This window comes from Oncorhynchus tshawytscha, linkage group LG15 (genome assembly GCF_018296145.1).
Source record: "Oncorhynchus tshawytscha isolate Ot180627B linkage group LG15, Otsh_v2.0, whole genome shotgun sequence".
Taxonomy (NCBI): domain Eukaryota; kingdom Metazoa; phylum Chordata; class Actinopteri; order Salmoniformes; family Salmonidae; genus Oncorhynchus; species Oncorhynchus tshawytscha.
In genome coordinates this window covers 23918975-23937210 of record NC_056443.1, presented here as the reverse complement: position 1 = coordinate 23937210, position 18236 = coordinate 23918975, and the positions used below count along the sequence as shown (strand labels likewise).

General features: G+C 42.9%; 1 protein-coding gene across 40 annotated transcripts in view; it reads right to left on the bottom strand.

The window, feature by feature from the left end:
• Positions 1–18236, bottom strand: part of LOC112214694 (receptor-type tyrosine-protein phosphatase delta) — a 905847-nt gene that overhangs the window by 26518 nt on the left and 861093 nt on the right. For 16 of the 40 annotated variants that reach the window (XM_042298333.1, XM_042298335.1, XM_042298340.1 and 13 more), the window contains 5 exons: positions 17353–17367; positions 15422–15534; positions 13327–13368; positions 12667–12764; positions 6392–6515 (listed from right to left, as the gene is read on the bottom strand). In XM_042298333.1, coding sequence (XP_042154267.1) covers positions 6392–6515; positions 12667–12764; positions 13327–13368; positions 15422–15534; positions 17353–17367 — 392 coding nt within the window. The remainder of the gene's footprint in view (positions 1–6391; positions 6516–12666; positions 12765–13326; positions 13369–15421; positions 15535–17352; positions 17368–18236) is intronic. The other 24 variants (XM_042298348.1, XM_042298349.1, XM_024373632.2 and 21 more) reach the window with 5 other exon arrangements.

Here is an 18236-nt window from a genome sequence, read left to right as displayed (position 1 = left end):
AGGAGAAGACGGAGCTGACAGTTAGTCAATGCTTCGGGACTGGCAGTTGAGGGCCCGGTGCACACATGGACGACGAAGATAAGTCTCATCTGCATGGGCGCCACGTTTCCACAGTCAACCCACCCACGCTCCAGCTCTCCTCCCTTCCCCTTTTCTCCCAGGTAACGTATTTAGTACAACCAAAAAAAAAAAGAAAGAGTGTGAGCTCATTCAAACCCCAACATTTCTTACTCTTCTTTTCCTCCCTTCCTTTTCCCTCCTAAACCCTTTAGTACAGCCGTCGCCTGGCTGTATAGTTCCATGATGGACAAGGGATAAAGACGATTAAGCCCCCAGCTTTCAAAATGGAAGGGAAGGGCAGGGAAAAAGAGACACTATCACAATTTAATGAAAACAAGAGTGTCTGGATGCATATTTGCTAAATGGTTTCTCGGAAGACAGCTGAAGTGTCACTCATGATTTGTGGAGAACGCAACCATCTGCTTGCAACACTTTCAATATCGTTATCAAGAAAGAAACACAACTAATAATATGGCGCAGATATTAAAACTTGGCAAATGATCGAAGAATCACATACAAAATTGGCAGCTTGTCTTAAAACTGTCTGAAAGTGCCATGTGTGTTAGGAATTTTAATGGCTTTCCATTTATTTTGGTATTAATCCACACTGAAGTAACTTTTGGAAAAAGTTATCTTTCAGAGTACTAGGTTGGCCTGTAACCCCAGGCAAGAGGTCATGAGTCCATAAATGATGTGAGCTAGACCTTTAAAAAGGTTAACATTCACAACGCCGCAGGGCCAGACGGATTACCAGGATGCATACTCAGAGCATGAACTGACCAGCTGGCAAGTGTTTTCACTGACATTTTCAACCTCCCTGACCCAGTCTGTAATACCTACATATTTCAAGCAGACCACCATAGTCCCTGTGCCCAAAAATTGCTCCTGAGTGGTACAGTGGTCTAAGACACTGCATCTCAGTGCAAGAGGCGTCACTGCAGTATCTGGTTTGAATCCAGGCTGCATCACATCTGGCCACATCTGGCCGTACCATAGGGCGACGCACAATTGGCCCAGTATCGTCCGGGTTTGGGCGGGATAGGTCGGCATTGTAAATAAGAATTTGTTCTTAACTGACTTGTCTAGTTAAATAAAGGTTAAATAACTAAAAAAATGCCAAGGTAACCTGTCTAAATGAGTATCACCTGTAGCACTGCATCTGTAGCCATGAAATGCTTTGAAAGGCTGGCCATGGCTCACATCAACCTCATCTTCATCACAGACATCCTGGACTCACTCCAACAGATCCACAGATTATGCGATCTCTATTGCACTCCAGACTGCCCTTTCCCACTTGGACAAAAGGAACAAGTTTGTGAGAATGCTGTTCACTGACTACAGCTCAGCATTCAACACCATTGCGCCATCCAAGCTCACCACTAAGCTAAGGATCCTGGGATTAAACACCTCCCTCTGCAACTGGATCCTGGACTTCCTGAAGGGTTGCCCCATGGTGGTGAAGCTAGGCAACAACACATCTGCCATGCTGACCCTCAACACAGGGGCCCCTTAAGGGTGCGTGCATAGTCCCCTGCTGTACTCCCTGTTTACCCACGACTGTGTGGCTGCGCATGTCTCTCACACCATCATTAAGTTTGCAGGCGACATGGCGGTGGTAGGAATGATCACAGACGACGATGAGACTCTCTACAGGGAGGTCAGAGTTCTGGCTGTGTGGTGCCAGGATATAAACCTACGGTACATCACTGGGGGCCGAGCACACTGCCATCCAGGACCTCTATACCAGGCTATACCTGTAGCTCTAACTCCAAAAGGTTCTGGGACACTGGAAAGTCCGTGGAGAATAAGAGCACCTCCTCCCAGCTGCCCACTGCACTGAGGCTAGGAAATACTGTCAACACCGATAAATACACGATAATCGAGAATTTCAATAAGTATTTCTCTATGGCTGGCCATGCTTTCCTCCTGGCTACCCCAACCCCGGCCAACAGCTCCGTACCCCCAGCAGCTACTTGCCCAAGCCTCCCCAGCTTCTCCTTCACCCAAACCCAGATAGCAGATGTTCTGAAAGAGCTGCAAAACCTGGACCCGTACAAATCAGCCAGGCTAGGCAATCTGGACCCTCTCTTTCTAAAATTATCCGCCGCCATTGTTGCAACCCCTATTACCAGTCTGTCCAATCTCACTTTCGTATCGTCCGAGATACCTAAAGATTGGAAAGCTGCCGCGGTCATCCCCCTCTTCAAAGGGGGTGACACTCTAGACGCAAACTGTCATAGACCTATATCCATCCTGCCCTATCTTTCTAAAGTCTTTGAAAGCCAAGTTAATAAACAGATCACTGATAATTTCGAATCCCACCGTACCTTCTCCGCTGTGCAATCCGGTTTCTGAGCTGGTCACCGGTGCACCTCAGCCGCGCTCAAGGTACTAAACGATATCATAACTGCCATCAATTAAAGACTACTGTGGAGCCGTCTTCATCGACCTGGCCAAGGCTTTCGACTCTGTCAATCACCACATTCTTATCGGCAGACTCAACAGCTTTGGTTTCTCAAATGACTGCCTCGCCGGGTTCACCAACTACTTCTCAGATAGAGTTCAGTGTGTCAAATCGGAGGGCCTGTTTTCCGGACCTCTGGCAGTCTCTATGGGGGTGCCACAAGGTTAAATTCTCAGGCCGACTATTTTCTGTGTATATATCAATGATGTCGCTCTTGCTGCGGGTGATTCCCTCATCCACCTCTACACAGACGACACCATTCTGTATACATCTGGCCCCCTTTGGACATTGTGTTAACAAACCTCTAAATGAGCTTCAATGCCATACAACACTCCTTCCGTGGCCTCTAACTGCTCTTAAATGCTAGTAAAACTAAATGCATGCTTTTCAACTGATCGCTGCCCGCATCCGCCCGCCCGACTAGCATCCCTACTCTGGACGGTTCTGACTTAGAATATGTGGACAACTACAAATACCTAGGTGTCTGGTTAGACTGTAAACTCTCCTTCCAGACTCATATTAAGCATCTCCAATCCAAAATTAAATCTAGAATCAGCTTCCTATTTCGCAACAAAGCATCCTTCACTTATGCTGCCAAACATACCCTCATAAAACTGACCATCCTACAGATCCTCTACTTCGGCAATGTCATTTACATGATAGCCTCCAACACTCTACTCAGCAAACTGGATGCAGTCTATCACAGTGCCATCCGTTTTGTCACCAAAGCCCCATATACTACCCATATACTACCCACCACTGCGACCTGTATGCTCTCGTCGGCTGGCCCTCGCTACATATTCGTCACCAGACCCACTGGCTCCAGGTCATCTATAAGTCTTTGCTAGGTAAAGCTCTGCCTTATCTCAGCTCACTGGTCATGATAACACCCACCTGTAGAACGCGCTCCAGCAGGTATATCTCCCTGGTCATCCCCAAAGCCAACACTTGCTTTGGCCGTTTTTCCTTCCAGTTCTCTGCTGCCAATGACGGGAACGAATTTCAAAAATCGCTGAAGTTGGAGACTTATATCTCCCTCACTAACTTCAAACATCAGATATCTGAGCAGCTAACCGATCGCTGCAGCTGTACACAGCCCATCTGTAAATAGCCCATCCTGTCACGTTCTGACCTTAGTTCCTTTATTATGTCTTTGTGTTAGTTTGGTTAGGGCGTGAGTTGGGGTGTGTAGTCTATGTTCTTTTTCCTATGTTGTATTTTTGTGTTTGGCCTGCTATGGTTCTCAATCAGAGGCAGCTGTCGATCGTTGTCTCTGATTGAGAATCATACTTAGGTAGCCTGTTTTCCCCATTTTTGTTGTGGGTGATTATTTTCCGTGTCAGTGTTTGCGCCATACGGGACTGTGTCGGGTTCCATTTATTCTCTTATTCTTTTGTTTTCTGTGTTCAGTTATATTTCATGAAATTATATTATGGACACTTACCACGCTGCGCATTGGTCCGATCCTTCCTACTCCTCCTCAGAAGAGGAGGACGAAAACCTTTACACATCCAATCTACCAACCTCATCCCCATATTGTTTTTATTTACTTTTTTGCTCTTTTGCATACCAGTATTTCTACTTGCACATCATCATCTGCACATCTCTCACTCCAGTGTTAATTTGCAAAATTGTAATTACTTCGCTACTATGGCCTATTTATTGCCTTACCTCCTCACACCATTTGCACACACTGTATATAGACTTTTTTTTCTATTGTGTTACTGACTGTACATTTGTTTATTCTATGTGTAACACTGTGTCGTTGTTTGTGTCGCACTGCTTTACTTTATCTTGGCCAGGTCGCAGTTGTAAATGAGAACTTGTTCTCAACTGGCCTACCTGGTTAAATAAAGGTGAAATAAAAAAAATAAAAAAATTAAATAAGACTGGTCAACAGTAAGTTAAATAGTTAACCAATAGCTACCTGGAATATCTGCGTTGACCCTTTTTGAACTAATCTCCTTTGACTCATCATATACTCTGCTTTTACTGTTTATTATCTATCCCGTTGCCTAGTCACTTTATCCGTATGTATATGTACATATCTACCACATTTACCTTGTACCCCTGCACATCGACTAGGTACTGGTAGACATGTATATAAGTTATCGTTACTCATTGTGTATTTATTCCTCATGTTATTATAAAAGAATATAAATATACACTATTTCTAATTTCTTTCTCTCTGCATTGTTAGAAAAGGCTAGTAAGTAAGCATTTCACTGTTGGTCTACACCTGTTATTTACGAAGCATGTGACAAATAACATTGGATGAGTTTGCTTCTCTCTGCTGCTACATCATCAACCTGCCTTCACAATTTCAACAATTGGAGAATAACCGGTATACCTGGACTTTAAAAGCTCCTTGATCAAGCAACGGAAAACCGTGATTATGTTGTGATTTCCCACTTTTGGCTGCACTGACCTTTTGAGAAAGGGCTGGCCAGTGACTCAAGTCGGTCCACTTTGAACTGCGTCTCAACAGAGTTAAGAACAGAGTCCAGGGACAGCTTTGAAGCAGAGTACAGTGGAAAACTGACTATACAGATGTCTGCTTACATAATATTCATCTGTATTCATCTGGTGAGGAATGTCAAAATGAAAGGAGACATTTTGATGGATGGTTTGGAGTTCAAAGTGGGATGAAGACACAAAGGTTGGCTAACTAAATGAAAGTCCTGTGGAAGCGTACAAATGACTTAATGAAGTGGTACTCATGTCTTACGGCACACAACATCAATATGATGTGGACATGATTAATGACTATGATAAGTCAACAGATGATGCTGAACATGTGTCGGGACTGTTTATGACATCTGTTATAACATTATCATGACATTGTTATGTGGGCCTGTAAGGACGAGGGGTCAAGTTAAGTGTCACCCAATTCCCCTCTAGCATAGCCAATGCTAATAGTCTACCATACACTTTACCACACATCAGGGGATTACAAAAGCAGCCGAGGAAAACTTCCTCCATTCCAATCTCGACAGTCAGTCGCTTGGTTGGTGATCTACTTATACAGACAAGTCCCTCGCGCCAAAATAACTCAATCAAAGTAAACAAAGAAGTCCTGGTTGCCAAAGGCTTTGTTCGTAGCTCCGGGGGGGAAGTCCCACAAGCCTGTCTGGCGGAGTAGCGGTTTCCTCCCTCACAAAGGCTTCGATGTGGGCTTACAGATGTGTGTTTATGCCTAGTTAATGGGATCCATCAACACTCTCAGCTGCATGGGCTTTCTGGGAGACTGCAAAGAGACTTTATCTGGTTTCTTCCCATTAGCATCCACTTACTGGGAGAGCAGAAGTCTGTTTATGTTCCTTTTTTCTCATCTTTTTTTTTGTCTATGGGAAAAATGTAATGGAAATGGTTAGGTATGTGTGTTTGTGTGTCTGTGTGTCTGTGTGTGTCTGTGTGTGTGTGTGTGTGTGTGTGTGTGTGTGTGTGTGTGTGTGTGTGTGTGTGTGAGAGAAGAGAGATGGATTAACTAGCTCTTCAAAAGAAATCACTGTTCGCTGAAACAAACTGCCGATAGAAATATATCATGCAGATATGCCTGAAAGAGTTCAGTTGAGGTCCTTTACAGGTTGAATAAAACATCATGGCTGATAGTCTGAAGACACTTGGGGAAGTGGAGGAAAAGCTTTGAGAGGGAAAAACCCCCCCACTGATGATAACATACAATATTTATTAAGTAAATCCTCATAGGAATGTTATTGAAATCTTAAATTGATCTGCAAAACGAGAGCAGTGTGTATATGATTTCATAGATAGCATAACTCAATGTATGCTAATACTCATAGGGGACAGAAGACAGTGGTATGGAAGTGGACTTACTCGACAGTCATTTCAAGCCAAGCTGCTTACCATCAATAGCTGATAGGAGGACTCTGGAGTGGTCATATGCTATCACGTTAGCATATCTGTTCTTTGGTTTGTTGACTTCCAGGTTGGAGTGTTCCCACGTGAACTGCTGCCCGGGGTCGATGGACTGTAAAGTAGAGAGATATTTTATTGACTTTACTTGACTTTACTTTATAACTTATCACTTGTGCTCACGACCACCATTTAGCTCCATCTCCCAGAGCAGTACTACAGATTCAAACTAGGATCAATAATAATAATTCAGAGGATTAGCAAAAAAAAAACATTTTATAGTACTGTGAAGATTCACGAGACACATTTAAAGGGATAGTTCACCCAAATTACAACATTTCATATTGGTTTCCTTGCCCTGTAAGTAAGCAGATGGACAAGGTATGACAGTAATCCATGCTTTGGTTTGGTTTACCTGGCCACTGTCTCCAAATATATATTGTTTTGCATTTGTGGCACAAAACCAATGCAAGTCAACATCCTGAATATATGTCATTTTTGTAATTTGGGTGAACTATGCCTTCAAGCTTGACGGTATTTACACTCTTCAGGATTATCAGCTTGAAACTCTAGGCCCGCGTTCCACTGCCTTAACTGCAATTTTCCAAAGCGTCCAGGGTTATTTTGGCATGTAGCATGACAGACATTTTGTGTAAGCGACAAGCTCTGATAAGTGTAGCCGTCCCAAAGCTGGCTGGTGCATTCTAACGCCATCATTCCATATTATGCGTCCCTACATATCCAGTGACGCATGCTCACATGCATCCTGTACACTGGTTCTGAAATGGAGAAGAGGAGGGATAAACTGTACCATAAATACACTGTACAGTTTGCTTTCCCTGCCGCCGTGTCAGTGTATTTGGCCTCATCATCTAGCACAGGGTTTTCCATAAAATCGTACCTAACCTGAGCATGTGCGACCTTAATGAAGTTGAGTTCAATCGCATGACATTCTTAATTACTCTTTAAAAAAATGGGTGCTTTCACTTCCTAAAGTGAATGGCACAATTAAAACATACTAATACATTCATAATGGGGTACAGCTATTTAATGTGAAATCAGATGAAGGTCATGGTTTTAACTGAGCCTCCTTTTTGTCAGTCTAAACTTAAGGATGGTTGGCGCTGTGTCCAAATGGCACCCTATTCCTTATATAGTACACTACTATTGATTAGAGCCCTATGGGTCCTAAGGGGTATATAGTAGGGCACTATAAAAGGGAATAGGGTGCCATTTGGGATGCTCACTTGGAATGATCAAAGGTCAAATAGGGGGTGCTTATATGTGTCCTGTTTCACTGCATGTACATGTGGGTTACCTGTACGAGAGTGAGTTTAGAAATGGAAATGTTTGTTGCATTTCCCACTCCCCCCTGAGACACCCTCAGAGAGCAGGATTACGGCCAGGGATCAGACATTATTGACGGACTAGCCATCATTGAAGAAAGATGATCAATTTAGAGTTGAACGTTATTCACAACAACAAACATTTTGCTTATACAGAATTGTGAGGAAAAAGCATACTTCACAATATTTTAGCATTGATCGACCTCAACTTATTTACTTTTGTAACAAAATGTATCCCTACTCTTCACTGTCTTTTGAAAATAGAATTTTGATAGGCATCTGCCCTGCCTGCAAGCAATGTTTTTAGTTGACAAATTTCTAATTACAGTTGGCAGAGAAGCATACAATGGCTGAACATTGGTCTCAAAAGCCCGGAGAGAGAGTACGGTCTTCACGGCATGAAGGAAGAGGAAAAAACATGGCGGAATGTGTTGACTTTCAAATATGCTTTTAGTCAAAGGTCATTCTCTCTCTCTATTGGCTAGGATACGATAAGAGTCCACTATTTCTAGATTAGGTTTTCCAAAAAGCCCATGTTTTCTCTCGACCATCCTTGGTCCATCTATCGGGTTAGTGTTTACGGTACACAAAAGAGCCGTACAGTTGAGTACAACCAAAAGAATCAGCAATCTAATCCTTTTATAGCTCTGTAAAGCCTGGACTGAAAACGATCCCTCAGCGTAAATAAATGGGCTATAAAATGTAATACCACTAGCCATTTGGGAGAAAACACCATGTTGTGAAAGATAGTGTTCCATTTCACATGTCAGAGGAAATATTGGGCTGTGTTCTTTAACGATCTGAGTCTCTAACTTTTAATGTTTCCAGTAAAGGAGTTATGAGCTGGATTATGCTTACTACTAGGAATAAAGGGTATTAGAAGCCAAAGGGCAGACAGAAGGCATAGAGAGGGAAAACTTTTCAAATATTATTTAAAAGCATCCTTCCTCAATAGTAATAGCTGATCTGGCAGTGACATGACATAATTGGTGAAATTAAGCTAGTGGAAATGTTGTTTACACCAATCCAGTCATGTCAGGTTAGTGATTCCTTTTAAGAAATAAAATAAAGTGACAAATAATTAAACAGCAGCAGTAGTAAAATAACAACAGCGAGGCTATATACAGGGGGTACCGGTACAGAGTCAATGAGCGGGGGCACCGGTTAGTCGAGGTAATATGTACAGTACATGTAGGTAGAGTTATTAAAGTGGCTATGTATAGATAATAGCAGAGAGTATCAGCAGCGTAAAAGGGGGGGGGGGCAATGCTAATAGTCTGGGTAGCCATTTGAATAGCTGTTCAGGAGGCCTATGGCTTGGGGGTAGAAGCTGTTAAGAAGCTTTTTGGACCTAGACTTGGAGCACTGGTACCGCTTGCCATGTAGTAGCAGAGAGAATAGTCTATGACTAGGGTGGCTGGAGTTTGACCATTTTTAGGGCCTTACTCTAACACCGCCTGGGATAGTGGTCCTGGATGGCAGGAAGCTTGGCCCCAGTGATGTACTGGGCCGTACGCACTACCCTCTGTAGTGCCTTGCGGTCGGAGGCAGAGCAGTTGCCATAACAGGATGTGATGCAACCAGTACATCACTGGGGCCAAGCTTCCTGCCATCCAGGACCACTATCCCAGGCGGTGTTAGAGTTGCAGCTGTAGAACCTTTTGCGGATCTGAGGACCTATGCCAAATATTTTCAGTCTCCGGAGAGTGAACAAGCTTTGTCATGCCCCCTTGACTTAGTGTTAAGAGCATGTGAACGTTGTGAGTAAGACCAAATCCCAGCTGTGTGACATTCATTATCTGAATAATTTACACTGTGGGACCAGAATGCAGTGTGAGCCAGTCAGGACAAACTTTTGGCTAAGCTGACATATTTTCATCCAAATACAGTACCAGTCAAAAGTTTGGACACAACTACTCATTCAAGGGTTTTTCTTTATTTGTACTATTTTCTACATTGTAGAATAATAGTGAAGACATCAAATCTATGAAAGCACACATCAAGTAGTAACCTAAAAAGTGTTAAACAACTCAAAATATACTTTATATTTGAGATTCTTCAAAGTAGTCACCTGGAATGCATTTCAATTAACAGGTGTACCTTGTTGAAAGTACATTTGTGGAATATCTTTCCTTCTTAATGCATTTGAGCCAATCAAATGTGTTATGACAAGGTAGGGTTGGTATACAGAAGATAGACCTATTTGGTAAAACACCAAGTCCATATTATGGCAAGAACAGCTCAAATAAGCATAAGAGAAACGACAGTCCATCATTACTTTAAGACCCATGAAGGTCAGTCAATGCGGAACATTTCAAGAACTTTGAAAGTTTCTTCAAGTGCAGTTGCAAAAACCATCAAGCGCTATGATGAAACTGGCTCTCATGAGGACCGCCACAGGAAAGGAAGACCCAGAGTGTCCTCTGCTGCAGAGAATAAGTTCATTAGAGTTAACTGCAACTCAGATTGCAGCCCAAATAAATGGTTCAAGTAACAGACACATCTCAACATCAACTGTTCAGAGGAGACTATGTGAATCAGACCTTCATGGTCAAATTGCTGCAAAGAAACCACAACTGAAGGACACCAATAAGAATAAGAGAGTTGCTTGGGCCAAGAAAAACAAGCAATGGACATTAGACTGGTTTAAATCTGTCCATTGGTCTGGAGTCCAAATTTGATATTTTTGGTTCCAACCACCGTTTCTTTGTGAGACGCAGAGTAGGTGAACAGATGATCTCCGCATGTGTGGTTCCCACTGTGAAGCATAGAGGAGGAGGAGGTGTGATGGTGGGGGGTGCTTGCTGGTGACACTGTCTGTAATTTATTTAGAATTCAAGGCACATTTAACCAGCATTCTGCAGCAATACGCCATCCCATCTGGTTTGCGGTTAGTGGGACTATCATTTGTTTTTCAGCAGGACAATGGCCCAACACACCTCCAGGCTGTGTAAGGGCTATTTGACCAAAAAGTAGATTGATGAAGTGCTACATCAGATGACCTGGCCTCCACAATTCCCTGACCTCAACCCAATTGAGATGGTTTGGGATGAGTCCGACAACAGAGTTAAGGAAAAGCAACCAACAAGTCCTCAGCATATGTGGGAAGTCCTTCGAGACTGTTGGAAAAGCATTCCAGGTGAAGCTGGTTGAGAGAATACCAAGAGTGTCAAAGCTGTCATCAAAGCAAAGGGTGGCTACTTTGAAGAATCTCAAATATAACATTTATTTTGGTTTGTTTAACACTTTTTTGGTTACTACATGATTCCATATGTGTTATTTCATAGTTTTGATGTCTTCACTATTATTCTACAATGTATTCATATAGAAAAACCCTTGAATGAGTAGGTGTGTCCAAACATTTGACTGGTACTGTATGTCTCTACTTTGCTCATAATAAAGAACCCTGGTTTCCTTGTGCTCAGAAATTTATTTTTATTCCTTGTGAAAATACCTGTCTCAGAATTAAAATTCAATGTACTTAAGCCGCAATAATGGTCGGGGGAGCTTGGCAGCCAGCCACATCGTGATCTCATGGTTCGGAGCAGTGGTGGTACAGCCCGTGGAGAGAGAGAGAGAGAGGGAGTGAAAGGGACAGGGAGAGAGAGTTGGAGGCAGAGATTGAGACAAAGGCAGAGACAAAGGCAGAGACAAAGGCAGAGACAAAGGCACAGAGAGAACAAGAGGGGAGGGAGAGATAGAGGTCGACTGCAGTTCCACCACACGCATTGCCCCTGAAAGGACCCTGGCGCTCGAGCACAATTCTGCAGCTTCAGTGACATTCAGGCGTACGCAAGTCCATCTATTTAGAATTACTCCCATTGTGTTTCGTACAGAATCCATCTAGCAATGACAAGCGGCGGTGGAAAAACGGGAGAGATTTATTGGGCTTTAAAGGTATTTAATTCCCCATTTGTGAAGTGGCTGCCGAGAGTGATGTGTGTGTGTGAGTGGTGGGAAAAACCTGGCGACAGTAACTTTACTTTTGGCCCCTGACATTCTGCTCCAATCAATCAAACGAACTAGGTTTCATTGTCTGATGAAATCACGGAAATAGGATTATGTTTTTGTGAACACACTGAACCGAAGACAACTCCAGCCTCCACTTCCCTTCTCCCTCCCCGGTCGAAGATGAGAGACTTTGGCGAATCCTGGCCGACGAGTCACCTCACCTTGTCTGCGGGCTAATGAGTTTACGGTGCGTTGGTGAGATACTGACCTTTTCCGAGCTGCGTCCATATTAAATGCCAAAATGATTACCGTTCAGAGATACGGCGGTGTGGGATGACAGTCCTTTCAATCAAGCCTGCTGTCACTGGATGAATGTTTCATTTTCACTTTGCATGGGGCAGATTGGAAGGATTTGGGTTTCCCAGGTGAGACCGGTGAACAGGTTCTCCACGGGAAGCCATCTTCATTTTTTCCCCCGTATGCCAGCTGCCATGTGAGGACTGGCTTTGTGTCAGGGCTGTGACATTTTTGTAATGACCGGATTAAAGGGTCCCGGAAAAATAACATTACATGGCGAGACTTGAGGCTTAAATAAACTCCATGACACATTACACAATGAGTGACAATGAGTGACACAATGAGTTTAGAGGGCAGCCAGCCTCTCTCTTGTACACATGAGCCTAAACTGTTGGGGTTCCATACACTAACAAGCATGTAGATTATTGGAATCATGTTCATGTTTTCACGTACACTGTAGCAGGGGTGCACAAGTCAGTCCCAAACAGGACATATAGCATAATCAAATGTCAAAAGCCTTTAATATACCAACCCTTTGTTCTGAATGACAGATGACATCTTAGTTCATCGAAAAACAGTAATCTTTCTCCGATAACATCTCCAATCTGACCTAAATATGCAAACAGGTAGGACACAAACAGATAGGAAAAGATACTGAAGCCTCATGTTTACCTCGTATTCTTGTGAAAATTTCAGGTTGTCGTTGGCTTTCAATCGCTCCAGATGATCGGCCAGGTCCAAAATGGGGATTGGTGGGTGGTTGGCCATGCCTATCAATCAAACGGACAAGAGGTCAGTCGCCAGGGTAAGGGGTTGCTACCACAGTTACAACCAGTGAATCATTAGAAAAGCAGCATGTGTGTAAGAGGTGGAAGTGATCGTTGTTAGGCCAGTTTTTCACTCAAAGCAGTGGCATGCTCATAGGAAGATATGACAGGAAAGGAAGCCAATCACAATAAATGAAGCACACTTCACTTCCTGTAACACTTCCTACTGTGAGAGAAGAATGTTATTTACGCCGAAGAGACCGGCGAGAGTTAACATGACGCAAGACACAAACAAATGAACAAACAAACCAAACGACAACGAAACGAATCAAAAAGTTAGGCCGAAATGTTGTCTGCTTTGATTGATGACTGGGGTGTCATTTTTTAACTCTGCCTCCTGCGATAGGTGACATGGCAATGAGTAACGTGTGGATTAGATGGGGGGGTGAGATTGACTACAAGCCTATGTAGAAAGGAGGAAGACAGCGGGATGGGAAAAAACCCCGTAACAAAACAAAACAGAGAAAAGAAGAATGTGACGAATGCATAAACAAGACCAACTAACTTGACAAATGGAAGTTACTGGGGTAACTAGGGTCACCTGAACCTGCGGAGGAAACGGCGGCATAAATAAAATGTTGCAGACGATTGTAGCAATGTGATGATTATTTTGTTTTAGGGCTAGAAACAGTTGGGGAAGGGGTCTGAAGGAAACTAAAGTTCTACATTGTATCATCTAAAATGTCCCATTGACCAGTTAGTACCACACACATTGACATGCTAGAAGCTAGCCTACGCCACAATACGTAAATCAGGGGGAAAGAAATTAAAACGCTCAACAAAACAGAGCAGAAGAGGCAATTCGAAGACACTGAAGAACCGAGTCAAGAGATCACATAATCCTATAATGAAATCCATTCTGACCATCAGATATCATACAAAGCCTGCAGGCAGGACGATTCACCTTGTAAAAAAACTTTAGTGGACTTTACTTTGACAAGGAAGAACTGACATTGTTAAATGTAAATAGTGTTCAGGGTTCGTGACGGCAGCATCCGCACAAAGGGCTATCACCGTGTCCCAGATAGCTGAGGTTTCATAATAGCCGGGACACAGGCGCCGTATTGCCCACTCTCCCGTCTGAGACAGGTGTCTGTCAGTGGTCTTTTCATCTACACTGATAACACAAGTAGCCATTAGCTAAAGGAAAAAACGGGACCTATTTTCTTGTGTGCTCTCACTCGCGCTCTCACTCTCTCTCCGGAGGGTGTTTCTATCGGCCCCTACCGCTCAAGACTCATTTTCATCCGCAGGTTGACAATGGAACAATCGTTCGCCGAGTGGCGTCATGCACACATCAAGCGTCCTCAGAATGGAAATGTGCATTGAGGAGCAGCGACGTGTGAGAGGGATGACAAGAGGGAGGGAGTGAGGGAGGGAAGAGAAACGCGGTATAATGTAGCACCAATCAGGGTTGGAGAGGAAGCTATAAAAGAGGGAGACAGAGATGTTTGGACCTCTCCAGCAAGTCGAGAGACACTGAGTGGCTCTTTGGAAAATGAGAAGGGTGTGTGAGACTAATCAAGATGGTTGTAGAGGTTTCCGGAATAGTTCCAGAATGGGGAAAGTGTGGAGGTTTAGATCACTCTGAACTCGGCTTCTCAAAGTGGAAACTGGGAGGGGGAAAAAAGGCCCCCTCTTGCCAAGTTTGTAATGGCCAGTAATGGATATAAGGTCATTGAGAGTAGGGGTTTCATAAATATTCATAGTCTTTAGAATGTATTCCTCTTTCATACGAACTGGCCTGAAAAATATGGCTTTAACATTCTAACATTCTTAGCCATTCTAACATCCAAACACCTGTCATACTGCTCCCACTACCAAGTTGAGCATGTCTCTTCACTCAAAAAAGGTAGCTGGGAGAGAATACATTGGCTCTCCTCTGGACAAATAGACTGTGACGGCCATCTTTTTCCCCTCGGTGACAAAAAGGGTCCCTTGACCAAGCAGCTCAGGCATGACGGATGTTCACCCCACCGCAGAAGGTCAAAAGGGAGGGGACGTTTGTGTTCACAGCTTGTCACTGGCCCGCTCTTCCCTCCACTGGCCTAATACAGGATGTAATATGGTATTATGACACTGTCATAGTATTGTAGTCTTCAACTCACCTCTAACTTTGACTTCCAACATGCTAAGCTGTCACTCTGAGGACACTACTGTTAGCTTGGCGAAGGCCGCACAGGCAGATGATGTTAACTGCCATAAAAGTCTTATACCTCCTTCTCCAGCATCTCCCTCTCTTTCATTTTTCACTCTGTGCTATTTCTCTGCCACCTGTCCATTTTCCACACTTTGAACATTGACCCCACAGAATGTTCTAGTCACAAGAGCTCCGTGAGAAGTGTTGGTTTAGCATTTAGGAGATCACATTCACACACTCCCCCAATGATAACCAACCCCATTCACAATTTGATAAATTACATTCATTCTGCTCCTTTAAGTAAGGTAAAGATTAGGAACTACATTCATCTTATTTTAACTTTATTTTGACTTTAAAAAGTCATTGAGTGAATTGGATCTAAGAAGCCCTGCAGTGGTTGGTGTGATTGATGTTTGCTTTCACAATGGGTGAGATGGAAGTGATGGGCGTGAGCCCTTACCAGGCGTTTGGAAGTTCATGCGTCGAAGCTCCACAGGGTCGGTGGGGTTATGAGACAGCATATCCTTACTGTTGGGCAGACTGCCCTTTCTAGCTTCGGATTCTGCCCTTTTCCTGTGGGGGAAAAAACATGTAAAACATCAATACTGTTGTTTTTATTTTTTAAGTTATATCATTTATTTGGTGCATTTTCCTTTCCTGTTGAAGACATTCCCTTAATTTAATATAATCAAATGTATGCATTTTACATATACAATATAATGTCTTAATGATGAATTATATTAGATGTTCCAGGATAGTTCAAGTCCTCCTTTAATCCGACAGATTGTGTTATCTTTAGTATACGTGGGGATGAATGCTACTCTTAGTGGGACATATATCATAATGTTCATAAATGCTTATCAGATTAACAATTCTAGAGGCATAAAGTTAAAGCATCTTTAATTCCTTCCGACAATACGAACAGAGTTTAAATAATTTCACATCATGCTTATGAGAAGATAGAGGTGCCATATGTATTCAGACCTAAGATTAACCTACACGGAAGATGGAGATTTCATCAATGAACTATAATCCATCCATTTACTTTTTACCCCTTGCAATCGTTATATCAAAGAGCTTTGACAAGGGGGATCTGCCCAAAAACTCAATACATTTGATCTGTGTAACGAGAAGTGTACAGAGTACAAGGTAGACTATCACTCTACTACGAGTGACCTTTTAAATAGTTCATCATCATTTGACTTCTGACCTCCAACCTCTCCTAGTCAGGGCTAAGTGAAATCACTGGCCTGTGACCTTTGCATTATATGGGAAGCAATGAGGCGTGTGTAAACAGCCTTGGGGATCAATGGTGTAATGGTCAGGAACAACAACAAAAGACGAAATGGGTCGTGCGAGGTCGATACCGCCCTCTGAGGTCATCGTTGCATGCGTTTTAACACATGCAGACAGGACCATACAGAATGACTCAAGCCTCCATACGATTTGCTACATTTGGTGGAGAAGACGGGCAAGAAAAAGGCTGAAAAGGATAGCATGGGTACATCTGATCACAGAGTCTATGTCTAACATTGTGAGAGTGTGGTAAATCTACCTTAACCAGAACCTCCAATGTAATAGCCATCTAGCGATGCAAGGGCTCATTTGATAAAAACAAATGTAAAATGCAATGCAATGATTGGGGAGTAGTTGTGCGGGGAAAGCTGGAAAAATGCTGTTAAAGTGTTTTCCTGGCCAGTGAGTACATTTGGCTGTGACGTCATACTGTTGAAGAAATATATCTATTTTTGATAGATATATATCATTTTGAGAATTAAGGAGAAAGTGAGGGGGAGCAGTCAAGGCATTGTAATGCATGCAGGTCTGTTCTAGACAGGCAAATAAGTTGTCTCTTGCGGACGAATGGTGCTGGAATCTAAGAAACGGGGATTTCTAGCGGTTGTGTTCATCGAGAAATGACCCCTTCGTATTGAGACAGACAGGACAATCAGACGTGTTGGTGAGATGGCTCAGTATTCAGTGAATATCAAGATGAAAACGTGACAACGTGTCAACTCTAATGACAAGCTAGGTTCTCGTCAAATGGGAATAATATCAAATATATTGACGTTTTAATGTAATGTAGGGTGAGAGTAACAAAAGCAATGAAAGATCACTTAAAATCTTTAAGATGAACTGTCCTGGCTGATCAAATATACAGTGTCAATTCAAATTCAAGCATTTGGCACTTGGGTCTGAATTCAATCAATGCAAACAGCTGACTTTTGAACGAGCGTTGGATTTGCACAGCAGCGGAAAACCACTTTCTGCAATGATTGAACTTTGTCCAACAAGACAGAATGTAGGAAATGTCCTCAAAGGGATACTAAAAGGGTTGAGGTGGGGGGTTGTTGTGGGGTTTGTCAGCATATCACATCCTTTCACTCTTACCTGTCTGGTTTGCTGCTCCATTCGTAAGCAGGGAAAAGAAAGCATGACAGGACGTTAGCTGGCACGGCAACATGACCCGTCACTATGACGACTGAATAATATTGACAACAGTATCATGCCCCATAGGCTGAAGTTGAAGTATAGCGTTCATATTTTATACTGTAATGTACCATTTCCTGTTAAATACTAACTACAAAAAATAACAATTGTATCTCAATGTTGATTGGCGTGCAAGATTAGCATTCCTTTGCTACGGACACCACACTCAATTATGCCCCATTGGTTATTTGTTGTTTCAAATACTATAATTTCATCACAGGTGCAATCCAAAGATATATCTCTTTTTTGGGGGGGGGGGGTCATCCTTTCAGGTGGTTGATTGTCACTCAAGCATGGAAGGTCTCTGTGTGTCTGTTTCTATGCTGAAGAATAACTGCATCAAGGCTACAACACATGACAATACAAATAATGTGCCTGCATGGAGTATTGAAGAAACTCCATAGAAAAACCTAGATAATATATTTAGAGTTTATATGGCCTTTGCCCTTACCCGTTGTAAAAAAAAAGCCACCTATCTTCGTTGTGATCTGTTTTGGTGTCTGGAACACAGGGAACCATGACTTTCAGCTCAGATTAACATAAACATGTTTATGATCTGTATCCAAGTGGTGATGTAGGTGTGCATCTTCCTGTGACTGATTTATACAGTTCATCAGCGATGCTGTGTTGCTATGATCTTGTCCTTTCCCTTGCCTCAACACACACGGTAATGTTGTCATTTTCTCTTCACACAGGGCACCAATTCTATCACATTGATCTTGACAAGTGATATATCTCCTGGTTATGGACCGGAAAGTCCCCACACGCAGGTGACATTGACTTGG